This window comes from Microplitis mediator, chromosome 4, assembly GCF_029852145.1.
Source record: "Microplitis mediator isolate UGA2020A chromosome 4, iyMicMedi2.1, whole genome shotgun sequence".
Lineage (NCBI taxonomy): Eukaryota > Metazoa > Arthropoda > Insecta > Hymenoptera > Braconidae > Microplitis > Microplitis mediator.
The window spans coordinates 5,751,927-5,779,840 of record NC_079972.1 but is presented as its reverse complement, the minus strand read 5'-3'; the positions used below and the strand labels follow the sequence as shown (position 1 = coordinate 5,779,840).

The window sequence follows — 27,914 nt, the reverse complement described above, 5'->3', positions numbered from 1 at the left end:
CTCTTGTCCAAACATATACGTGCTGGTATGAACTTAGACTCGGGACCTACACACCATCTTATTTTTTGCCTTTTTTTTTTTATTTAATTTTATTATTTCTCTTTATTTTATTTTTTAAAACCCTTCTTATTCCGGCAATGTGCGTCCTTTCTCCATGAAGAATCTCACATTCCCGTGATCCTCGCAAGGACTCCAAAGGACTCTCCGATCACTGGAATTCCTGCAGAACCCAAAGACAGAGCTAAGAATTAAAGACAAGTTTAAAGAAAGAAATAACTATTCTCTAATACTTGTCAGATGCTTTATACAAAACAAGAGCTGGAAAGTTAATGATGTGACTTTGTACCTCTACTCCTCGCTAAGGATATATAGATATGATAGAAATCAGAGAACCAAAGTTATATATAGAAACCCCTCATAAAATTACGAGGCTAAGTCTTAAAACTTAAAGATACTCCGCATTCTTATATTCTTTATAAACTTTTTGCTTTTATCTTTTTTTATTCCTCATACTTTACTTTGTGAGTGTACAATACTAAACTTTCAGATAAAGTAAAAAAGAAGGCTAGTTAAATGAGCATGTAAATAGCTATACCATACTGCCGTACTATTTTCAAGAAAGTTCAAAAGACATTTTTTTTTTTTTATTATTATCATTATTTTTTTTTTTTCTGTCTGTACGAATAACAGAATAATGGTGCACGTGTATCAACGAAATCGTTATCTAGCGGATCGATTTCTCTGCTATGCTGTCGTTTCATTTGTTTTAACTGACTGTGTATGCTTGCCTAGAGTATATATATCTACATATTTATATACATATGTACATGTATACTAGTACTATGAGTAAAGGCCAGATCAGTGGTTACAGAAGAATGACTCGGTTCGAATTCGGTCGAGCGGAATCAAACAGCTCATATATAGATGTATATATATAGTAACAATGCAGTAGTTTAGAGTAAAGGGTGCATCGTTGCGTTTGAAACTGTATAGGAGTATTCACTTTACTCAAAGATATATATGTATAAATATATATATGTATAGATATAGAAGGCGTGAGTCTGTTTCCGTATCGCGTCCCATCCTATCTAATGTACCGACATCGAACGGATGTCGTGATAACACGTTTCAGAGAATGTGGACGTCATGAACAATGAACCAAGCGTAGTCAAGTTGAGTCGACGTTCCTGTTGTTGCTTCGTTGCGGTGGTTGATAGTATTGGTGATTCTTGGCGATGGTAGCAGTGGTAGCAGTGCCAGTAGAAGGGGACCAGTTTAAACTCTCACTCTCACTCTCTTTACTTTATTACTCTCGGCTTCTGTCCTTTTTTACTCTTTTACTGACACACATATATAATATATTAAACCAGCCCTAGAATAAATCTTATTCGGGTACAACTGACACGTCAAGTACGATTGTACCGTACGATAGTGATTATTTTTTAAAAATATGATCGACGGTTTGTCTAATGAAGCAGTCCATCATTCAGTTTAATCAGCTCGCGATATACACGCGCAACACTTTCAAATAATATATACATTTAATTCGCGTCACTGTGAGATACTAATCACGTTATCTTATGCCGAGTCAATGTACCCGAGAATGTAATTATAAAGAGATACATTTATAATGAAAGTACTCTGATGTTTCATAGATACATACATATATGCATATTATTTTATTTATTATTATTATTTTTGTGATTATTATCATCATTTATTTATTAAATTTTTTCATACAACTCGAGTGTACTTATCATGTTGGAAAAAAAAGTTTATCTTCGAGGTGTGTTATTAAAAATAAATGAGATATATTTTATTTTTTATATTCGTTTAATAATTTTATGTGCATTTATTATTAAATTTATATTTTAGTGTTGTATTTATTTGTTGGTTTGAATTTCTTGAGAGTGAAATATGAAGATTTTCAAGTGGAAAGTCTCGTGATAATGATGTACTGTCGAACTGAATGTTCTCAAATGTTGTACCTCATTCTACAGATAACTTTTGTTGTCGTCTTAGTTTTGTTTACTGCTTCGCTGCCGTTCATATTATTATTATTATTATTATTATTATTATTATTATTATTATTATCGCTGCTACTGCAACTGCTTTTGGGTTGTCTTGTCGTTTTCTGACAGTAAGTACAAACCCCTCAGCAGCACCCACTTGCTACAGTGACACTTGAGTGAATCTAGCATCCCCTTACACCCTTCGCTACCCCTCATCATTATTCCTCAAACTCAATATTTTCTTCAGTATTATGCTTAAAAATATCGCGTTTCTTGCTGAGGATGACAGTAAAGAACACATCTTTTGCTCTCTCATGTCATACGACACTCCAGAACTCTATTCTTCATACGTACCTATATATATGTATATATATTCTAGCAGTATATACAGATACAAATTCAAGGAAAATCTCTCAACTGCTGAGCTTCCTACCCGTGAGATAGTAAACCTTAATACATGCCTCAATGCGTAACGTGGATTTTCGAAACACTCTTCCTGTTTATAGTAGGTACATTCTAGGATATACTATTGAGCCTTTCTCCTTGTATGTACTCTCTATCTATATATAATACTCCTGCTTATTTACTTATTTACTTACTTTACATTACTTACTTATCTTCATCGTCTTGGTTGATGTGTATTAAGGATTAGAAACTCGATCAACCGTACCCTGTTATTGAACAACATCCTCTACTTCTATGTACCTTAAATTTTAGCTTTCAATCAACTTGGATAAATATTCAAGATAATCCTTTTTGTTAGTTATTTAATTTTTACATATTTTTTGTAATTTTAAATTTTAAATTACTAAAAAAAAGAAAAAAAGAAATGATTTAATATATTTTATTTAAATAATTTCTTGATTTATGGAAAGAAATTTTTTTACGAAATCTATTATTCAAATGCAAGGTATGCTGATTATTTATAAGACGAGAGAAAAAGGATAACCTTGTTGTATAAAATAATATTTTACATTGCGTTGCATTATTTTCCATATTCTTTCTCTCGTTTTATGATGTAGTAAGGAATTTTTTCATGTTTTTTATTGACGTTAAATTGATGTGGTAAGAATATAAAAAAATATTAATAACAATAATAATAACAAATGATGAACAGAGGAGTTTATTTCAATTCTGTAATACATCACTTTTATCTAAAATATGTAAGTAGAACGGAGAAACAAAGTAATACGTGGATCACACGGGTGAAGTCTATAGACGTCAAGAAAGCGCGACGGTGGCTCGCTGTCAGCCAGTTTCTTTCACACGTCGAAAGAATTCTTGCTCGCAAAATATCACGTTACTTACGTCCGATGGATGTAATCAATCTTAAGATTAATCTTTTTCTCGCTACGCACTGACAAGATTTAAAGCCCGCACGCGTCTTTACTATTTTTTTATCACTCCCAAAAACGCATTACACAACAAGAAAATATTACACTGTAAAAAATTTTTTGGACCAGGTGTAGTGTAAATGTCTCGGTGTCAAAATTCAGTGTGAAAATTACACCAAATTTGCCGTATGAATTTAAAATTTTTACACCGCCAAACGTGTAAATGTATATTCATGATAATTTTGCGTTAAGAAAATTAATCATAAAAATATTGAAATATTCGAAATACTATTTAATATCTAAATAAAATTAATGTAATTAAAAATATTCAATGATCGTTTGTTGCTCATTAATCAAAATTACAACGACTAACACGGAATGGTGTCAAAAAAGTAGATTACAACGTTTTCAAAATTACACGGATGGAAAATTTACACCGAGGGAATTTTACACCGTTATTTCACACTCCACGGCCGTGTAAAGTTCTCCGGGTCCATTTTTACACCGAAATTTTTTACAGTGTAATAATAATCAAATTTAAAAAAAACAACATCATTTAAATGTGTAAAAAAATTATTTAAAATTAAATAAACTAATATTTTACAAACTAATGAGAAAAAAAACAAACTTAAAGTTAAATACAGTACGTGTGCAATTTAAATTAAAGTAATCCAAAGGGAAATTGAGAGAATGTAGTTCTATGAGTGTAATATCACGTTTCTCAGCGAGTCTGTCACGCGACACCGTTGATCGTCTACAATAGGAGAGAGAGCTAGAGCTTTAGAGCAAGTAAAACTATCATGCCCATACCATTCCATACCATACCATAATACAATTTAACTTGATGTTGAGTTCTCATATGACGGCAGTATAGACGAGAAAAATAAAACCTACTCGTCCAGTCAACTTTAAGATTATTAAAGTTAATGTACATTACATTGTAAAGAAAAGACTCACAAAGACGTAAATCCTCGTCTACTTTTATTTTATTTTCAAGACGAGATTTAATTCGGCAAACTCGACAACACAATAGTACAATTCGCATTTAGTCTTACTCCATTTTATATTCAATTCAATGAGTATATTAATAATAATATATATATAATTTTTTTTTTTTTGCTCAAAGAATACTCAATGGACTAGACTAGTGTTAGCAGACTGAGTCATTCTTATATTCATTTTTTACTTACTCATAGTCATTGTTGCGGCTGAGTGAATGCCAATAATCTGACGGTTTCTGTGTGATGTCTTGCGAGATCATTAAATGGCCTCTTTTTTTTTTTCTTCAAATCTTGTGTATTATATTGTTATTTTATTATATATCATACATGTGTATGTTGTATTATAGTCAATAGAAATTTCGTCATGTGATTTTTTAGTTGATTGATACTCAAAGACTTCCGTTGCGTGTTAGAATGCCTCGTGCGTGGAAGAAAATAATGACAAAGGATAAAAAGTAATTCGGAGTACGGTTCGTGAGAATCTCTCGCCGATTAAAATTATCGATAGTCTTTGTGATTAATGCGTTTTGTTTGGGTCAATATAGAAATATATACATATATGTTCTTTGAGTTTAATTTACAACAATATATATCGTATAATATAAACGAATATATGTGAATGTGTTTGATAGCACGGAAATGGAATGCAGTGAGTGACACGACAGAATTTTATTACTTGGGTTATTTATTTAAATACTGTCGCTTTAATCTGACAGGTAATTAATGTAATATAGCATTACTTGGTGACTTTGTTTAAGTGCATATGAATATATTACTTTTATGATTATGAATGAGATCGATACATTTAATTATTGAACCACTTCAACTAACTCTTTATGGTATGTTGATTTTTAATTTTATTGGAGTCTATTATGTATGCTAGTTGTATAAGATTCCAATAATTGGAAATTAAAAGTCATTGTCCAATGACGTTTCACTACATTTTCCTCTTAAAAAATAGTGATTTATAAAAATCTACACTGTGAAAAATCGGCAGTGAATACGGATTTTATTTCAATCCGCATTCACTCCGGCCCGGAATATTATAAATAAATTTATATTTAATAGAAACAGCTGTTAATTAGAAACATAATTATTTCAATAAATAATTGATTCATATAGGGGAGGGAGGGGCAGAGCGGCCCCCATGGGGCGGAGCGGCCCCCCTGAAATTTTGATCAAAAAAAAAATTTTTTTTTTTTCGCCTAATTACTATAAATCCGATATGTTTGCGCATTTTTACCCCTACGCATGACATTTGGGGCAAAATGGACAAGCCCAAAGTTTTGAAAAAGTGATTTTTTCATATTTTTATCGTCAAATTAAAAAAAAATTATTATAATTCCACATTTCTAGCCCTACGCATAACACCTGGGGCAAAATGGACCAGCCGAAACTTCCGAAAAAATTATTTTTTCATTTTTTTCGGCCGTTTCTCTATGTAAGAGGCAAATTTGGTCACTAAAAATTTATAAAAATTAAATTTTTTTTTTTAGTTGATAAATTTTTGAAATAAAGTAAAATTATAGAATTGATTTTTTTTTTATTAAATAACAATTAGTAATTAAGGTAATCGAGAGTGAACGATTTTTTACGCTTTAAAAAATTTTTTTCGAGTAATATAAAACCAAAAATAGTTGTCAAGAGAAAGAAATACATTCTTAATGATGAAAACAATTTAAAAAAAAAAAAAACGAAAAAAAAAATTTTTTTTATCACTTTTTGGAGGGGGGCCGCTCTGCCCCACAAAAAAAAAAAATTTTTTTTCAGAATTTTGGCAAAATGTCCATAAATTTGTTCGAAATAGGACAAAAGTAAAGTGATCTTATGGTTGAAAGCCACAAAAAATAATAATTGGCTTAGGGGGGCCGCTCTGCCCCACCCTCCCCTATTAATAATTAAACTTCCAATAAAATGTTTTTAATTTATAGAATATGTTAATAACTCACTAAATTATAATTTAATATATATAACACATAGTGAAAATATCAAATTATTTAATAGCTATAGTGACATAGTTTTTATGGGAATCTTTGATATTTCGGTACAATATAAAATGTTATCTCGTGGTATGGTGATGTAAGTCATACGACGATTTGTGACTCAGTAAAATTATATTTGTCAAAGTTTTATTATTAGCTGCTTATAAATTTTTAAAATCATTTCTCGTGAATATATGGAAAGGGAGCTCGTAATTATTTCCGTACTCAAAATATCAAAGACCTACGCTCACTATGTATTAGTAATTTTTTTATAATTAATATTTTCCGCAACTTCCCTTCGGAGTGAAAATCACTTCGAGGGAATTAAATTAATAAAAAATCATCCATTCTGTATTCACTCCGGATTATCTCCGAAAATTTTTTACAGTGTATTAAAGCATTTAATTTTTTTTCTCCTTAAAATAAATTTTAGTACGGCACTAATGGCCATTAGTGATATTACGTGGGTTAATATTGATGGTCACTATTAAAGAGCATCAGTTAAAGATAATGATGATTTATCTGGTCAATTAGTACTCACAAACCAAACTTGTGTTATCTCAACAATAGTGCCAGTATTGAATTGAGCTCGACAGTTTCTTGGTCTACCCGTCATTGGGTTTAAATTGAGTATAGTAGATTTCATCGGATCTGTAGATATCCACTCATGATAATTCCCACTTACTAACAGACGGTCGTTGTCGTCGTTAAAGTCGTTGTTAAAACCCAGTGTAAAAATAAAATCAATTGTTACATTGGTTACTCACAAACAAAACAAACAAGACATCTCATGAAAGCGTTAAAGGTCAACAGTGATAAAGTTAAACGATTAACTCAATCTCTCCATCACAATCACATTCACATTCACATTCGCATAAATACAAGTACAAGTATACATACCATTGAATCAGTTTTTTTTTAAACTGAGAACTAGTATGTATTATATCTAGCGATCGCTATTGTACATCTCGTCGATACAGTTAAACTATATACCTTGAATATGCTACTGACTCTGTTATGCGATACTGAGCTCGCTGGATCAGATCGAAAAGCAATTAATCACAATTAGCCAAGAGCTGACAGCGAGGACGTATTGTACTATACATTTTAACATTTGATTTGCATATAGTACGCCACTGTTGCGCGAAACCAACCATACATATAAATATATATCTGTATATATATATAAAGTGCAGTGAAGAGACGCAAGAAGAGAAGGTTGAAAGGGATTAACCGTTATTGCGAAGCTCATATACTCTCTCTATATATGTATATATGGCTATATACATGCTTCAATAGATGTATATAGATATATATAGAAATATCTCTTAGGTAGATATTAAGCTGACGAATAACTGTATACACACGAGGAATATACGTATAATCCGTTGATTAGACTATAGACATCAGAGAAATGACACTGTGCGCGCCCTCTTTGAACAATTACTGTCGGGGATTGTCTGACACTTATGGCGACGGTGATGTAGTGCTCGTAACAACTCTGACAAACCGTTTCAACGTTACCAGTTTCACCTACTCGAGCTCACATACTCTCATATTAATCAAAATAAATCTGTGCGATAATATAAAATGATATATATGCATATCTATATATGTGTATATTTTTTAAACAGGACGAAAAAAGAAAGGATGATCTGAAAATATATGAATGTAAATCCTGGACAAATCCTCTTGGAACATATCACAACCATTTCCTTGCTCTGTTTTCCTGCAATCGTTCCAAACCTCAGTCTCAGTATGAGTCTCTCTTCTCTTCTCTTCTCTTCTCTTCTGTTTTGTTCTCTACTCTCGGCACATATTATACAGTAATATAAAGAGATGAGAAAGAGAGATAAAGTGAGAGAGAGAGAAGGAGATTCGCTCTCGAGACTTTAACAACTCAGACTCAGAAAGCGGCTGTGATCATGCGCAGGAGTCTTAAACTCCTCCATGGAGCCATTACATCACAGGTAATTCGATAAGCTCACTCGGCAATAGTTGTTGAGGTATAACTACCTTCAAAGGATGACTCTATAACAAGGACCGTTGATGGTGAAGTAGAAGGGCGTTTCCCACAGCCAGAGTTGGAATAAATCCAATCTAAACGATCTCAAAGCTTTCAACGTCAATCCGATTATTATTATTATTATCATTACCGTGTTGATTATGATTATCGTTATTAATATTAGTATAATAGCCCCCATTCGTAGGTTTTATTGTTAACGTTGAGTAACAATTGCAGCATACGTATTTTTCTCTTCTCTTCTCTTCTCATTTTATTTTTTTTTTTTCCGTTAGCAAGCTTCACTTGTCTTGTATTATAGCCCCTCGAAAATGTACGATTACAGTGGTAGTTAAAGCCTCTATATCTCCATTAGTGTTGGATCGTTAACGTGAGAGGAGCGCAGAACAGCAGCAGTAGCATTTAGCTCGTTGTTGGTGCCGGTGAATTCCTAGAAAACAAAAAGTTGTAAACTAGAGTTGCTGCAAGCGTAAATGTGTGGGCTTTTAGAGTTAGTTTCATCGTTCTACGTCTACTTCATGTCTTGTTTTGTAATTAATTTCCGACAATAATTAATTTTAAAGTACAAGTCAAGTGGGTGTCTGTCTAAGTATGTGTGCCGGTTTATATGTCACTGAGTCTTGCTATTATTACATTTAATTATTATTTATTATTATTACACACTGTTACTATCTATTGTCATGCTGTCATATTTATACTTTTCTGGTCTTCCAATGTTTATTAATACAAAGTCGCAAAAGTTTATTTTGTGATAAAAACTAGATAATTATTGATAACAACCAAAGTTGTTAATGTATGACTCGCTGTCACGTGACTTTAGTCTTAAAAAAAATAAAATGATTTCATCGGATTCGCGGTTGCCAGTTTTCTTTGTTAACACTAAAGATTTCTTAATATAAGATAATAAATATACTGCTGATATTATTATTTCAATTTATTTATTTTAAAAAATATATTTAATCTATTAATTCAATCGAACAGGTTGTGAGAAATAAAATTAAAAAAAAAAAAGAGTAATAAGTGTTTAAAATAATTAAACTTTTCTCTTATCTATCGGCTGTTGTTATAATATTCACATACCGCTAAAAGATAATTGCTTATAATTTTGTCTTAAAATTTTAATAGCTGTGTTTATAGTTTTTAGATAACTATCTTGAGATCTTGACATACGTGTGAAGTTAGTTATGACTTAATGTATATGTACATAACAACACAGTGTATGTACATAAGTTTATATCTAAGTTGGGACATCTATATGGAACACTTTATTATAGGACACTAGACGACTAGATAAAAACAGGGTATACAGATAGCTACACATATATATGTATATAAAATATATATATTTATGTATTTATGTATATATAACAGCTAGTATCATTGGGATATATATTTATGCAGCGTGAATAAAGCCAATAGACCGAGTCTTTATAGTTAGTTGATTGTCGTGTCAATGATTCAGAAACTCGTGACTCGACGATCTTGTTTTTCTTCACTTAAAAACTGTACCACGTGATTTTACAATACTTTAGTGTCCGCATGTGTGAATAAATCTTTCGTATCGTGTTAAATTTTTTAAATATAATGGCATTACAATTTAAATTATTCTTTAAATTGCACCACTGAGATTTCTTAATAATTTTTTAGTCTCTATACTTAAACAATTTACGATGTCTGCTCGCAAAATTAATGTAAGATAACTTTATTTTATTTTATTTAATATGTATGCAAGTTTTCTTTAGTTAGTCAACCGAAAATCACGATTACTACCCTCTTGGTTTTAAATTTATCATTATTATCATTATATTCCTTATGGTTTTTATTATCGTATCTGCCGCTGGTGGTTCGCCTTTGTGGGTTTTATTTTTTGCCCATCAGTTCACTTGCCTTGCCTTGCATTACCTTTCTTTCGGTCTTTCATCCTCCCTCTCTAGTCCTCCTGCTCTTTAACCCGTAACGACGTAAATTATTCCGGTGATTCTTACCTAAAAACTTAAGCCAAAGAAAATGGTTATAAGGTCAGATGGTAATTTGATAGCCAAAAAAAAAAACAAAGAATTAATAATAATAATAATAATTTCTTCTTTATTATTATAACTTTTTTTTCTTTACACATCTTGAATTTTAACGTTTTATCTCGAGAATGTATGAACCATGAATTCAATCGTTCATTTAAACTTTAAGCTTCTTATCCGAAGTACCATGATTACTGAGTTCTATTCGTTTCATCGCCTGATGCTAGTGGTTTTCAACCCCACGGGTCATTTCTTTAACGGACTACTTTCTTAGTCAGCCAGCTAGCTAGTATTAATAGTAGTAGTGCAATGCTCTACTTTATTTTCCCTTTATTTTTTTTTATCCTCCTCACGAAGGCTAATTTTTACCCGGCAACTTGCTGCAGGCGGTGGGCTTCTAATCCCGACTTTAACTCTTGGTTTTTTTCTTTTTTTTCGACCCCTTGCCTCCGTTAGCTACTTTGTTTTCTTCTACTTTTCTGCCTCTATACAGCGCGTCTCTTTTCCTCACGGCAAAATATAAAATTTTCTCAAGACGAATAACACAAGAGAAAAAAAAATAAAATGATGATGATGATGATGCACAAAAAGAAGACTATTGAACAAAAGTTACAATGAAAACTTATTAAAGTGTCGATGACGTAAAGAAGTTTACGATTAATTTCCATCGCCAGTTAATCGCATTATAACTTTATCTTCTGGCAGCCTTCCAACTTATTTTACAGCTCATTCTTACTTTATTTATTATTTGTAAATAATAAATATAGCATAGATGGTTTCAACATATATTTAAAAGGTTATTTTGTATATCAACTTTCTATGTTGCATCTATGGTGATTTTTTTTTATTTTTATTAAACCCAACTTGAACGAGTCTCTTCTCCTCGTTATAATGTAATTGACGATAATTATAATACCGTTTGGCTGCGCCGGTGAATATCCGCCCTGGTGTGCTCGGTACTCTATGTACGGCCTGTTGTCGTGTTTCACGTTACGTAGAAAGGAGTTGCCGAGCCGTGAAACGCCTCGACAGTTATTACGAGGCGAGACATTTTGTTTCCTTACTCCGTATGCTTTTACTCGTGCTACTGTTATTACTATACACTGCTACTGTTGTCGTTGTCGTTGTTGCTGCTGCTGTTGTTGTTGTTGTTGTTGTTGTTGATGATGTTGTTTTTGTTTTCGTTGTCGCTCCTATTGTTGCAAAGAAAAACCAATGACGACACGACGTAAAACATTGTGAACAGAAGGTAACAAGCATACATAGTAGAGTGCAGGTGGTACAAGACCGAATTCTTATCACGTTTTTTCATCGCTTCAGATGATACTTATGAGTGTAAAATAAAGAAAAAAATTACTCAACCTGACTTATTTGTCCTTTGTCTTTTCCACCTGATACAATTCTGCCAAGCGACGAAATATTAAAATTCCTCAACGGAATTTCAATTATGTAACATTTATCATTTTTTAAATTGTTTCGAACTCTCAATTTATGAATTTCTACATTTTATTTGTCAGAAAACAAATTTATATTAAAATTATTTATTTACAACCTTTAATTTCCTGAAAATTCTTACATTAGTTAATACATTGTTCGAATACAAAATTTTAAATTAAAAATATATGTGAGTAAAAATACATACACATAAATGTGCAATTGAATTTTCAATGATAAATTTGTCGCAAGTCATAAAACATGGTCATGAGAAAAATACGATTTTTATTCTCTCACACTTACATTGGTCATAATTGTCATCTGGTGGTTATAAATTGAACATATATATGTAAGGAAGACAGTGAAAGGAATATTGAATCGATGCAACATACGACGGTAGACAGTTATTACGTCCGGAAGTAGATTTAAATATTTTTTAAATTCTATTTAAAATTTAATTAAATGAAATTATATATTTTTTTCTTTTCCCTTTGCACGATATTTAAGTGAAGCTGTAAGTACGATCCACTGGTGGTACAAACAACCAGTGAGTAAGTAAAGTATCCATCTTCTTTTCTCTTCGTTTCACTACTTGCGCTCTTTTGACTCTCAGTCTCGACTTTGCGCGCTAATAAACCGTTTTCTCGCTTCTTGGGCACCAGCAACAGCACCCGTACCAGCATCAGCGAACTACGTTCTACGTGACTAGGTGCCAAGACGGATTACGAGAAACCGTGAGAAATTATGACCCAGTCCAAATGATTTATAGCATACCCAAGCGATCGTGTCTCTTCAATTTTTATTTTTATTTTAAAAACTAGCTCTGCATGACTTGCTTTATTAAAGTATATAAAAATAAAAAAATATAAATCTTTTATAAACATAACTTTGCCAAACTTATTTTTTTTTATTACTTAAATTAATCTTAAATACTGTGGCGTATCTAGAAAGCGTTCTATCCATCTATTATTTTTTTTTCTCATCATAATTTTCTTTATGAGAAATTCTAACGCTGAATAAACATTAAAACTTTCTCTCTTGTACAGTGAAGCAAATGATACTCTGCGGTAAGGTTTATAACTTAAAGTAGCTGTCGATCTGCGTCTCATTGAAGAGGATCAGGATAGTTGACAACCCAGAGATCGCATGTCACCATTTCCTGTCACGCAAAATTCTCAAAGGCATTGAGTAATACGTGATGCGTGCAACTTTACTCGCAGAGTGTTCAGAGTGATCAAGTAAACGGTTTAGGGCCATTGGGCTGAATAGTGATATTGCTTTTGCAGAAACACAGCAAGCAGTTGCTACTGGTTCGCAGGCTCCAGGCGGACGATAAACAGTTGTTGATTATGTCAAACTGCCCCCTCACTCTGGAGGCTAATCGTAAACTCTTGTTTATACACTAACTTACCCTTAACTAATGGCTATATATCTATAACCATACATTTGTTAATATAACGTTGTTTATATATGCATGTATGGATCCATTAAATATACAGTAGCACTCGAATTGATCGTAGATTATTAGCAAATGGTAATGCTTTCAGTAATCAAGTCTCAATCGGGCGCCAAATATAAATTAATGGATTTTGAATAATTATTAATATTAATAAAAATTATATGAGGTTTATTAATATTTCGAGTATAATATTATGAAAGGAAATTTAAATTGGAAACAGCAATAGACAGAGTTGTCCATCTGTATATGTTGTATATATTAGTTGACATTTTAATTAGTCAATTGGTAAATGCCAGTGGCTCGAATTCCAAAACGTAAGTTTGTCGTTAACTAACTGCGGTTAGCAATACTCCAACTAGACTCCAATGTCGTGGTTGTCTGTCTACGAACTCAAGTAAACAACGTATAACAACTGTTAGAGAGTGTAGTGGAGTAGAGTAGAAGAGAGTAGACGGGATTTCGTCGCGAACGCGAGAGTTGCATTATCGTCGAGTGCGTTCGCTTCTCTCGCGGTGTACCGTGGAAACCGGATATATAGAGTTTCACACATAAGAGTCATCCTCTGTTGTAGGTTTAATGTTCGCTGGTGTAGGTTATACGTTCTAGCTTGTTTGGTTGGTGTTGCCGTTGTTGTTGTTGTTGTTGTTGTTCTTGCTCTTGTTGGTGGCTCTATAAGGCTTTGGATATTCAACTCGTATACCTTATCTCCAGGTGCTCTTCATGGCAATATTAATGCCCAAGTCATTTTGCGGTTAATGCTTCGAGAGGCTAAGAGAGTAAATTCTAAATTGTTTTACATTTAAATTTTATTATTTTTTTTTATATTTATGAATTTTCATTTTTTATTCAAATTCGACGTAAGACTAAATTGTTATTTTTATTTTTATTATACTCATCACTGGCAAAGTTTTTTATAAATTAAGAATTTATCAAAAAAAATTTATTTTATTTTATAAATCTAAGAGTGATTACTCCCGCTGGGACTCGAACCCGAGATTTACAAGTTAACGATGATTAAATAAGAAAAAACCCATATCTTTCCGACTATAATGAAATTAAAATAAACGCAGTCTTTTTTAAATCTCACAGTAATTTAAAGAGCATTATTTGCTCGAACAAAACATGAAAATAACTTTTACTTTATTATCGTGATAAAAAATAATCAATTAATTTTTTTGTTCACACCTCCAAACGACCCTGTATTCTTTTAATTAATAGAACTAGCTGCTATTGTACAATCCCTTATACAATTATACTCAACATTGGTAATCAATCTCCTCCGCAATATATATATAGCAGTCTTAGCGAGTGTAAAAGTCAATCGAGCCATCAAGTTTTTGACTTGGCACAACTATGGCAACGCAATCGAACTTTTTTAAAGGATTTAATTTGTCTTGCTGTGTAACGGTTATTTTCTTTAGTTTATTTTATTTTTTATACAAGTGTGGTATCCAAGCTAACTCGTTCTCACTGTTGAACATCTACCGCACAAGAGAGAATCGATCGCGATCTACTGGACAGGGTAATTAATTGAAAAGGGCGACGAACGGTAACTCCAGAGTCGGTATGGTATAGATACTAACCAACCAACCAACTCGTTCGTCCCTCGGCTCACTGGCTTTTTATTTCTTTTCCAACTACGACGCTGTATAGTTACTCTATCCAACTTTTTCCTTTACTATTTCCGCGTTACTTGTCTTCTGACAATGTACAAAGATCACGAGTACTGCCACTAGCTTTAGCTTCGGCATCAACTTCTACTACTGCAACAACTTTAACTACTCCAGCTACTGCTGCTGTTGGCGACGTACCAATGCAGTCTCTTCTTTCAACTCTGGATGGTAACCACGCAAACGGTTATCTTTATTTTCGCGGAAAACATTCTCCCGGTTCTGTGATGGTTTAAACTTTATCCTTTTTTTTTTGTTTTATTGTTATATAGAGTAAAATAACTTGTTTTATTTTTTTGTTTATATTATAAGTAATATCAAACGGATATGACTCACCAGACTGTGAGTACAATGAGATTTGTTTCGTTGAAGCAGTAATTTATTAAATAAATTTTTTTATATTTTTTTTTTTTACTTTACTCATAATTTATTAAACTTTTTTTTTCTCTTGATTATTGTTTTATCTCGGCACACCACACAAAGTTTAAAACATTTGTCCGCAGATTGCCTGCAATCTTTATTTGATTTACCATATCACGCGTGACTTCTCCGGAAACCTCTGACTAATGATAATTCATAATAATGATCCAGTGTGAAGTAAAATAAAATAAAAATGATTAGAAAAAAAAGTAAATAAATAAATAAGCAAAATAAAAATATTTATATACAAATATTTCTTTTATTTATAAATCAAATGACTTCCGTTACCAGGGATAATTTAAGTCTTGTCTGCGGTTGACGTCACACGATTACCCTTTACTTTAGTCCCTTCCTCAGCAGTATATACTCTGGTTTGGTTCGTGTAGCAGAACCAGCACCAGTACTAGTGCTAGTACCAGTACTAGCACCAGAACCACCAGCAGCAAGCAAGTTGGTTTCATTAGGTCGACGTTGACCAAGACATTAGTTACCCTGAGGCTCATACTCTCTCTCTTTCTCTATCGCTCAATCTTGTTTTTCTCTTTCACTCTTTCTCACTCGGTTTCTTTTTACGTTTTTTAACCGCGTCTTGCTTTTCCTCATGGTTATTTTATTTTATTTTTTTCACCTTCAGTGCAGTGGCAAGCGGGTGGCCAGTAGCTACGTAAAACGTCTGCTCATCCTGTCTTGCTATTAAATTTAAGTGGATCAGGTTCCTAAATCTCATGGACTACGATAAAAATACCGGAAATTACTCCTAGAGATTTTGTACATAAAATTTAATGTCTACAAGAAAATCTTTACCTCATTCGAGCTATAGTTTTTTTTATTATACAGATTAAAGGCTCTGTATACATACACATTTAACAATAAAACCCATAAATAAGGGGAGTCTTTGACACTCGGGAAATAGCTAAAAATTATTGATGTACCTGAAAAAAAAATACATGTATTACTTTTGGTTAGTCGTTTAAAATATCTCTTAATACTTAATAAAAATTAAACAATATTTTATCGTTTGCTGAAAAATGATAAAGATTTAATATGAAATCGGATTAAAATGATGTAATTACTGATGCAATCATTTAATGCCATACACTGACCGAAAGGTTATCTTGGTTCAAAGAGAATTATCTTGAGTCAAGAGAATATATAGGAAAATGGAATAAATCTTGGTTGAAGAAAATTTTCTCTTAATTTTGATTATTTTGATTCAAAAAGTTATTTTTTCGACCCAAGTGGGTTAAAGTTTTAAGTTAAAAATATATGATTTTAGTTCAAAAAGAAAAAATATTTTAAGAAAGTGAATTGTTTTTTGAATTAATATTTTGAATTTCTTCATTCATGTATATTGAATATTTTATTCTATGAAATTTAACTTCTCTACGTAAGGAGTCAGATTTCTTAAACCAACTAGTGGCTATTGCTTGAAACAAAAATAAAAAAAATTCAAGTCAAGAAAATCAAGCTCTTGGTTTTTTTCCATAGCAGCATTCGGATAACAGGAGCACTCGGGTCTATGCAGCTTCTCTACTTCGGACACTACTTTGTGTATACACGTAGACGCCCGAAGATCCCAAAAAAATGAAACGAGTCTGTTCAGCGCTGGCGCCGTATATGTGCAATTATATATTACACACCAATATTCTAATAGTATTAGTTTATTAATTATACAATTAACTAATTCATATACATAAATTGTTTTGAATTGAAGTGTTCGGTAAAAATGTGAGTTATTGTAGTTATTAGTCATTATATCTGGTGTTATTTCCTGATTTAAGTTAAGTTAAAGGGTGTCGTTTCAATCGCGAAAAAAGTAAGTTAATTTTTATTTATGCTGTTTTTAATCATATATCAGATAATCAAGTTTGTTTTCATTTCTAATCCTAAGTTCATATAAAATTGTTTCCTTTTTAGTGTGGTATCATGCAGTTCATAGTGTCAATGAAGCCAGGATAAATAACATAACCTTTAATTTATTTTCATAAACAAAAAAAATTTCTTATTGTAATAAAGAATCAAAATTTATTTTGATAATTAATTGTATATATTCTGAGAATTGAATTTTTAATAAAAACAATTAATTTGAAATTGAACTTATTTATTATATTTTAAAATAAAAGTATTTTTTATTTACATTGATGTATAATTTAGTTTTAAAATGAGTTTTTTATTTTTTAAATCTAAAATTAATCGTTCTAAGATGAAGTCTACATTTATTTTGAACTAAATGTTATCAAATCTTTAAATAAATTAATTTTTACTTGGAGTAAGTTAAATGTGCCTCCGTTTAAAAACTCGATGTATCGAAATGAATCGATATCGACTACATTCGAGAGAACGATGTTTTTAGAATGAGTTGGTATCTTCTAAAACCAAGAGCTAAATTTTCTTGAGCCAACCAAGTTGTTTTCTTGTTCGGAGAAACTAAAAACATTTAAAGCAAAAATTTATATTTTTAAATCAAAATTGAATTTCTTTATTGAAGAGCTTTATATACTCTAATTAAAAAAAAAAAATTTTTTTACCAAGAGAAAATTTTTTCAAACAAGAAAAGAGGATATTTTAATTTAAGAATTTATTTTTGGAAACGATTTTCTTCTTGACCCAAGAATTCCTTTTTTTGTGTGTACAAATAAAATATACATATATATGTATAAATGCATATGTGAATTTTATGAATCGTTTAATCTTAATAGATGTTGTGTATATATGTATATAAATCGGTTAAATTCATATTTAGTAACATCCGACAGGAAAATAGGATGCATGTATGTGGGACTTTATGAACAGTTCACTGAAAGTAATTCCCTGACCAACTGCCAGAAAAATTCACCACCGATTCTCCCGGGACATGATGAAGAGTAGAGCATTATATTGTAGGTATTGAGCATACTATAGTAGGGAGAAAACATCCAATACAAATAAATAATAAGCAAAGCAACACACGACGACAGTTGTCATAGAGGCTTCATCGGTCGCGCGGCGGTCCCCTTTACCAATTGTATGCACACTGAAAATAAATAATAAAATATGTAGAGAGACTTACTATTGAATGCCATGTGTGAACATACATACTCATCTTTATCTTTTTATTTAAACTCCTTTTCTATCATTTTCATTGTGAATTATTTCATCCCTACGTTATTTTTCATTCCTTGTCAACCGTATCACCAACAAGTACAACTACATATACTTCATACATACAGTCTTATAAGACACGACGTTTTGACGTCAACCTAACGAGTGCAAAGGAACTTTTTTTTTCGTGTTGATCGCCTCAAGGCATCTGCACTTCACTCCTCTTCAATTCTCATCTTTTTCATAAAACAAAACGTACGTGAATTTAAACATTCAAGACTTGAAAAAATTTACTCTTCGCATTGTCAAACTTGATACATATTTGTCAAGGTTTTGAATAAATTAAAACACACATAGACTATTTAAGAGTTATTTTTCTTATAAACGTAAAACCTCTAACTGTACATTCTTTCTTTTTTTTTTTTTTTTCATTCATTTTATTTAAAATTCATTTACTTTAAAGCCAGCGCACGAACGAACGTAACATTCCCCTGATCTGCCTGCCAACTCACTACAGTATTTTCGCTCTTCTCATTCTCGTTGATTTTTATTTTTATTCTATACCACATATATATGTATTTTTTTTTCTTTGTCTTCTATATGTTTTTTATTCTCATGCTACTTACACACTTGGACCTCAATGGTACTCTACCTCATTTTATTCTTCTCTCTTTCTCATTTTCATTTTATTTAACTTTTTTATTTTTCTTCCACCACTTTCTCACCATCATTTTATTTTATTCACCGCACGGACCTTGGAAAAACGCTACTCTCGCTTATTCCAATGGACGCACGTCCGTCCGTAAAACGAAACATCTGCTTTCACGGAAGTCTAGTACGACTTGCAGAAAAAATATATATATTCATTACACATATATATATATATATATATATTATAGTAGTAGCAGAGTATAAAATACAGCATATAGTGATATACCTTCATATCAACCTTTTCCTCATTCTTCCTCTATACATTATATATTTCCTGCTTTATTTTGCGGCTAGGAAATGCCCATGTCAAAACTTTCATTATACAGTTATACAGTACCTCTATCTATATATAGATATATTCATTTATATAAACCATAGAATACAACAACAAACCCCGTAGAATTTCCATCTCTTCCTTCCGTTTCACGATTTCCTTCTGAATCAGCAGACGATAAGATATTTATGCCCTTCACATTGCCGCGCTCGACAAAATTATTTCCGAGATGAGAAAATACGATATCATCCGTATCTATTGTAAACATCATCGTGCACCTGATATTTATAAACAATTACTATTTTTTTTTATTGCCTATTGTATTGAATTTCGCAAGTGTAGTCATAACGTCAAAGAGCTTTTCCATCAGACCGGCTGGAGGGGTGGTTGCTGATGTTGTATATCGAGTTTATCACTAAAGTATGTTACTAATAATCCTAATAACGGGTCTCGAATATTTACATCCATATGTATAAAGACATGTATATAAAATGTATGTATAAATGTGTGCTGTGGGTGAGGCGGTACTGGTTATGTATTGTATGTAGGAACAACCCGAGAGCAGGAATAATAATGACGATGTACGGCTACGACGACGAGAGCTTGGCAGCCCCCGAGCTAAATACGAATACACGTACCCCGTCACATACTCCTCTTAGTTCTATACTGGATTTTGTTCTGTATTCTGTTCTACACTGGTACTGGTACTGGTGCTGGTGCTGATGCTGATGCTGGTGCTACTCTACTCTCCGAACTGGTACTGTTACTGACTGGGATATGTTATATAGTACAGCTACACTGCGCCTTCCTGGCTGTACTGGCAATGGGGCGGAGTACAAAGAAGTGCATGTAAACGGGGAGAACGAGACGTCCGGCTTTGTAGTTGCAATTAGCCTCGAGTATCCCCGGCCTATCCTCGATTCTAAACAATAACTGAATGAGCATTAAGCGCTATGTCCTCTACTACTTGAGGGTCGGACTTTTCAGTCAAGTCTCTGGTTATGCTTTTTTTTTTATTTTTTTTACTATTTTTTATTTTCATAATGTGATGTATTTAATAGCCATGTTATTAAATTTATGAGAGACGTATTATAAAGTCATTTCAATGGAAATTTTTAATTGAGCAATTTTTTTTTTTTTATAATTATACAGAGCAAAAATTTCTTATTAGATCATTTTATACAAATAATTAGTTTTAATTAAAGTCGGATTAAAAATTTTTCTAATTACTTCAAAACTTGTTGACGTCTTAAAATTATAAAATAATATTTTTTTTTATTGTACTCAGCAATTTGTCGTTAATTTGATACATCCTTAATACACATCTTCAAAGAGAGCTTCCGTTCTATTATATTTAATTTCTCATTGACCATATTAGTAAACTACAGTCATTAGATATCTCATATGGTATTATATAGTAACAGTATATATATATATATATATATATATATATGTATATCTAGGTACAACGATATAAAGTTTTCTTGGGTTCCCTGGTTGTTTCTCTGTAGCGGATTCTCGTGACGGAATTCAACGGACGCGAGAAGACGTCGGAACGTTGAGGTATATAAGCCTTGAAGGACTTAGCTCTTTATCTCTGTCATGAACGAATGGTGCATGTATATATGTGCATAGAGATATACTCATACATACAATTACATTATACACAACTACTATAACTACAGCGACGACAACGACAACGAGGACCTCCGTGTTTCTTGCGCCGTTCCTTGAAGCTCGACGATGGACGACGCTCGGTCTAAGGACCGCCGTGGCTAAGTGAACAGACTGAAAAAAGGAAATTACACCGATTTAACAATCCTGCTAAGACGGGAATTAAAATTTAAACGAGAAAAAAAAAAATTTGAATTAAGTAAAAGTAAAAAAAAAACAATCGTTAAGATAAAAGAAAGTACGGATAGAAAAAAATATATAGATATATAATAGACGTAAAAATTTTTTAAAGCTCAAAGAGAAATAAAAAAATGAGTATAAATGTAAGAAGAGTAAAAAGAGAAATTAATTAAATAACGTCTGGTTCTTTTTGACTTTACGGTAGTTTATACGCGAACTCCAACCAGTAGTTGTAGTTCTGTACTTGCGGAAAACTGCTTTGCGCTCTCTGGGAAAAATAAAGTGGCGTTTTGCGCGACACGTAATGTAATAGGTGGAATAAGACGCCCAGCAGGGGAGAGAGAGTTTAAAATATAAAAAGAGCAAGTAAGTAAGCAAGTGAGCTAGCTTTATTATGGTATGGAGAAGCGAAGAGGGAAAACCGGTTGCAGATAGTTCGCCCGTGCCTCACCGACGATACGGTTAATCTTCGCACCGAGCTCTAAATAAGGAGATTAAAGCACAGCGAGGGAGGAGGACTTATAAAAAAAGAGACTAGTAAAAACGGCATCAGCGAATAAAACTAAATAAAATGCGGAAGAAAAAGTGTAGTGGTAGTAGACGAAGACCTAAGAGATGGCTTGTCCCGTGGGCTTATCGTATTTATTTATATATATATATATATATATATATATAGATATAAAACACTGGTGTACTCTAACCTTATAGCGAAGATGCATACGGAAGTGTATAATAGTGGTTGTGGATCACATGGAGCTTCTTATTTGCGCGTAAAATATTATCTTGTGGCTAAGAGGGAGATAGAGGATTGACTTCAACTCTTAACGATTGTTCTGCTCGTTCGGGTATCCATTAACGCGTCTCCCCTTACGTACGTGGGAATTTAACCTCTTTATCGTCACTACTTCCACCTCCACCTTCTACTTCACCTCTACTTATACTAGCACTGCTCTTATCCAACAACGACAACCACGGACACGAGGACGAGGCTCCAGCTCCAAGACTAATACCAAGACGACCCCAGCAAGTGAACTATAACATAACCAACCCAAGACGTTGACTCTCTTTTTATTCCCGTTTCCTTTTCCGCTTGCCGGAGTTTATATGGCCTCAAGCTTAATCCAAGTTAGCCCGGCGATCGCATTCGTTACTCGAATCGCTATTTTAAAAGCCAGTTTCCCTCCAAGGTACTTTACACACTCGTAACGATCTCCACCGTACGATCCTATTCTCTTTCTTTTCTCTCACTTTATTGTATCCATACAACGATTTTTTTTTCTTATTCACTCCCAACTTCCCAGACGTACTTTTATTTTTTATCCAACGTCTTATTGCCCTGACCAATATAGTCCCGTTCCTCTTTCCATTCTCACCTTTTTTCACTTACCGACTTCTTGATCCCTTTCTTATTCTCATACTTATACACTCGTTCTATCTTTTTTTTTTATATTTATTTTTCCGTTACTTACTTTTACCCCTGTCCAGAAACATTACCCGTCAATTTAAGTGCCGCGCAATTCGTTTTCACCGGATATTAAAATTCCATTCTCATACAAGAGAATTCTTTAGTACTTGCCGAGTATACATATATATATTTTTTTTTTTTATTAATATTTCAACAACTTTATGAAATAACTTTTTTCGATTATCATTCGAATCTATTTACACCCCTTTACTTCATGGAATTTTTATATATTCAGTGTAAGATTGACAGTTTTCACAATAAATTTTATTTCCTTCGATCGTGTCACTAAAAAATATATATGTATATAGACTAGTCTGGTGTATAAGAGGGAATTGAGAAGCCTGTGAGCATTTCTCGTAAATGTATTTTACCGAGACGATATATCGATATCCAGATTGATGTATATACGTGTTGTTGTGTGATAGCTGAAGAAGTGCATCCATGCATTCATGACTGCAAAGACGACATCGACATCAACGACAAGAGACGACAAAGACCAAGACTGAGACGAGCATGTCTACTACGACAGTATAAACTTAACATTTCTCTTCTCTTCTCATACTAAACTCGTGGCATCCACGTGCCACTTGTGCGCTAATTAACAACAAAGGTCAGACTTAATTAACGTCATGTAATATTCCGCGTTGCTATGCGTGTCACCTCCAATAACTACGACTACTTCTCTCCTTGTGCCAGTAATTTGATACTCAAACTTTGATGTTGATGTATAATACATATATATCTATATCTTACTTTACCAACTATATTATCTTGTACTAATATATCATTTTAATTAGCATAATTCCCTTGATTACTTATTAAAAAATATTAGAAATTCATAAAATAAACCGATATTAAAATAAGTATTTAATAAATTAAACGTCCAATTTAAAGCCCATTTAAATAGTTACCTGGAGATAAAAATATATATTCTGAATACTTAATCTTGGATGCTAATGGAGAAAAAAAAATAAACTCAATATCTTTATATTTAAAAACTTATTTATATTTTTATCTCAATCTTTATCTTTAATTTTAATTTATTTAATTTGATGTAGTTGGTAGTTTGAACAACAAACTAATTGACACGGTAACAATTAAACTGAAGGGTAACGATTTTTAATGAGAGAGTACAAGTTTAATCTGCGCCACGTGCGCGATCTTGATACCGGTATATACAAAGTCGCTGGGAGTTCTCGAGTCAGAGGACCTCCCTCCTCGTGGTGTAGACTCTTCATCGTCATCATCATCATCATCATCATCATCATCATCATCGTTGCTTGAGAATCAACTGAGAGAGAAAGCGATGTTAACTGAGACAGAATTTGTTTAATCACGACTCAGTGGCTTAGAGGTCTCGACGTCGTCGTCTTATTAGTATTGGTCTTGGTTACGTTGACTCGACTTCTCTTGACTCGAGTTTATGTCAAGGAATATTCGAAGCGTCAGTGATTGCGTACATGATCCACTTTCTTAGCGATCCCACTACCCTATGACCTGGCTTTCAACTCGTTTTAACAACACACACACACAGACACAGACGCTCTGGAGCATCTCTTTAACATCGCGAGCACGTGCTCGTTAAACTTTAACATCGATTTAAAATTAAGCTAACGGTTAATGCAAGTAAAAATAAATAAGTTGCTCTGGCGCATACTGACAGACAAATTTTAACAGAGTGTATTAAAAATATATTATCATACTTTTAAAAACTTGAATAAATGTAATTGCTATTTGTTATGCACTATTTTTATACATGTAACAAATCATTTAAATACGCAGAGTAGTGGGTTTTAAAAGTAGAGACTGTAAAGCTGAAATACCAGCCAAGGCACCTGGTACCTCGTCGATAAATCCCTGGTGGTTCATGAGAGCTCAGACTCTACTCTTGTGTCTCTGGTGATTTTTTTTTTTTTCTCGTTACCTTCGCTTCGCGTCCTTCCGCTTCCTTTTTCGGTGCGCGAGACAACGGCAGAACCGAGAGTGAGCGAAAAAGAATGAAGAATGAGTGAGACGAAACTTCTTCTGGTATTTCAGACAAGCTCATCGACCAGACAATTTTATATACCCGGTGTCGTAATCCCATCTGAAAACTTTCGCCTCCGTTCTCTTGTACTTACACCCAATTTATTGACCATTTCGTGATGAAAAAAGAAAAAAAAAGTATTAAATAAATAAAAATAATCAAAGTATAAATAGATATAAAAGATAAAAAGAGTATTTTATAATATCCACAACAAGCGTCTGGTCTAGCTCACCACTAAAACTTGAGTTTAAACCACACTCTTGTACTGTAGCTAGCAAACCACAAGCCAGTAGTGTAGTAGTTGCTTTTAGATTTATCGATGCGTGACCTGTCTTTACACTAGTTCCGTACTAGTCGCTCAAGCGCAAATGTCAAAGAAAAGTTTTGTTTAAATGAAGATTGAATCGCGTTAAAAAATAACGGTGCCTTCGTTAGTGTCACTGTTAAGCGCCGAACGAGTATATCACGATTGATATTTGTGGCAAGCTGTCTGTCAGATTACCACCGCCAGTAAACACTCTAGTATGTCGGGGATAGAAACAATAATAACAATGATAAAAGTAAATAAATAATCTATAGAGAGAAAGAGAAAAAAAAAAACCAAAGTTCTCCGTACGCATATCTTGAAGAGTGGATCTCGGCAAAGGAGGTTGGAATTTCATGGTGATCGGAGTTGCCGGGTCGGTCCATCATGGGTGGATATACCCGAGTACCTACCACAGTCTTAGTGGAGATTGGACGGCGGAACGGAATGAAAGAGCAGGAGAAAGAGTAAGAGTATAATGTGAATAGAGATGCAGAAGCAGCAGCTAGCAACTACAGTGGAACCCTTGAGACATTGCCTGGTACGGGGACCAACTGAAATCAATCCAAAGTCACTATCGATCCCCAGCTCGTCGTTGTCCTCCTTGTAGTCCAAGTCTTAGTCGTAGTTGTTGTCGTCGTTCCACCTCCGCAGCACTTCGTTAGTACACTCGCCCACGAGGACTGGCCCTCGTTAACCAGCGTACGGTTTCTCTCTTCTGTAACGCGCATCGCCCTTGAGAGATCACCCTCGAGAGCACCGACTTTAAGTGTATATAGAAAACGGAAAAAGAAGCCACTCGAGGCTCAATCATCCTGTCTATACAACCTCTGATGAGTTTTATTCACTCATTTTATTTTATTATTATTATAGTTTTTTTCTTTTCATCTTCATTTAAATGAAAATACGCATAAGCCACTCGAAATATTCATCCTCCCTATTAGCAAAAATACCCGTCCGTAAAATTTTATTATCATGTATTATATATTTAAAAATTTTAAATCTTTATAACTAATTGAGGATTTAACTTTCTGATTTCAGGCAAACGAGGTGGGCTCCAGACTAAGTAGTAGCTCGGTGGAGGCGGGGGGCGGGTAAAATCCCGTCCCGTAGGATAGGAAGGTAGTTTAGAGGGGCTGGCAAGTGGAGTTTGCCGTTACTATAAATATTATAATCATCAATAAGATCACGGCAAAGCAACGATGACGACAGTGGTGGTGGGTCTTGTGTTATTGCGCTATTGGCGGCAATTGCCGCTTATACTTAACATTTTCCTGCTACTTGAACAGCTGACATTGATAAACGGTGCCGCTTCAACCGATATCGTTCATCAATTTTACGATCCGGATGTTCAGCGTATGAACCATTTGGTAGTTGACAAAAATACTGGTCGTGTTTACGTCGGGGCTGTTAATCGATTGTATCAATTTTCACCGGACCTAAATCTCGTGGTGAAAGCAATCACCGGTCCCCAAGAAGATGCACTTGATTGCTCGAGTTTCGATTGTCCGCGTGAAACAGTAAAACGTAAAGTAGACAACGTAAACAAAGCGTTGGTAATTGATTACACGACAAGCCGTTTGATATCGTGCAATAGTCTATTTCAGGGTACATGCGATGTGAGAAATTTACACAACATAACAGATGTAGTGCAAAAGGTTAAAGACCCGGTGGTGGCAAACAACGCGACGGCCTCAACGGTGGCATTCATTGCGCCAGGACCACCAAATCCACCGGTATCCCAAGTCATGTATGTCGGTGTCACGTACACAGCAAATTCACCCTACCGGTCAGAGGTCCCGGCGGTCAGCTCAAGATCCCTCGACAAAGACAAGATGCTCAACATCGCCGAGTCCGCGGTCACGACCGGCACGAGAATATACGTAAACTCACTCTCAAGGGAACGCTATCCGATCAACTACATATACGGTTTCAGCAGTGAAGGTTTCAGTTACTTCTTTACCACCCAGTTGAAGGACACTGAAGCTACCAACTTTATCTCAAAACTCGTTAGACTCTGTCAGGATGACATGCATTACTATTCCTACACTGAGATACCGGTTGAGTGCAAAAACGAAGAACGCAATTACAATTTAGTACAGGCGGCTTATGTCGGTAAAGCCGGGTCAGTATTAGCCGGCGCGCTTGGTATTACTGCACAAGATGATGTACTTTATGCAGTATTTGCCGAAAGCAATGACCCAAATAGCCAACGACCGGGTAATGATTCTGCTCTGTGTATCTACGCGCTCAAGAGTATACGTAGAAAATTCATGAGAAATATTCAGCGATGTTTCAGCGGCGAAGGCCAGCGGGGCCTAGAGTTCATATCGCCGAGTCACAAGTGCGTCCTTACGGTGAGTAAACATTTATTTATAATACTTTACTTATAATACATATACACCACTATCAAATAATAATTAAACATTGCCAAGGTAAACATGCCTACTATGTATACTCTCAACGTCATATATATTTATCTTTGTACACATTTATAACCTTTTAGCTCATGATATAAAATGAGTGTGATTTCCAAGAATGATCTCGGGGATCCATAGTCCTTGACAAAGGATTAAATCCGTTAACGATAAATTAAATACAGTAAATAGCTAAATAAATCTTTCGTTGCATATATATAATATACATATACATAAGTATACTGTGTCATTTACTTAGTTCTCGTTCTGTTATTCATCTAGCTTTATTTTCTCAAGGAAGTAGTTGGCTCGTGAGTACCAAGATCATTCGATATGTCCTCGTCGTCCATTAGGGGGATAAATCAATTGGCGACGAGTCGATATATACCGCGGTGGTAGTCTAGTGCACCTGTATTTACGTAACAGGTGGCA

General features: G+C 33.6%; 1 protein-coding gene and 1 long non-coding RNA gene across 3 annotated transcripts in view; one reads left to right on the top strand and one right to left on the bottom strand.

Annotated features, from left to right (window-relative positions):
- The window catches only part of LOC130666912 (plexin-A4), a 163,984-nt gene that overhangs the window by 24,629 nt on the left and 111,441 nt on the right, over positions 1-27,914 (top strand). For both annotated transcript variants that reach the window (XM_057468237.1, XM_057468236.1), the window contains one exon: positions 26,107-27,422. In XM_057468237.1, coding sequence (XP_057324220.1) covers positions 26,268-27,422 — 1,155 coding nt within the window. In that variant the 5' untranslated portion in view covers positions 26,107-26,267. The remainder of the gene's footprint in view (positions 1-26,106; positions 27,423-27,914) is intronic.
- Positions 16,738-19,167, bottom strand: LOC130666916 (uncharacterized). The gene is made up of 3 exons (XR_008989764.1): positions 18,429-19,167; positions 17,879-18,363; positions 16,738-17,777 (listed from the first exon to the last, which is right to left on the bottom strand). It is a non-coding gene; the product is annotated as an uncharacterized LOC130666916 (long non-coding RNA).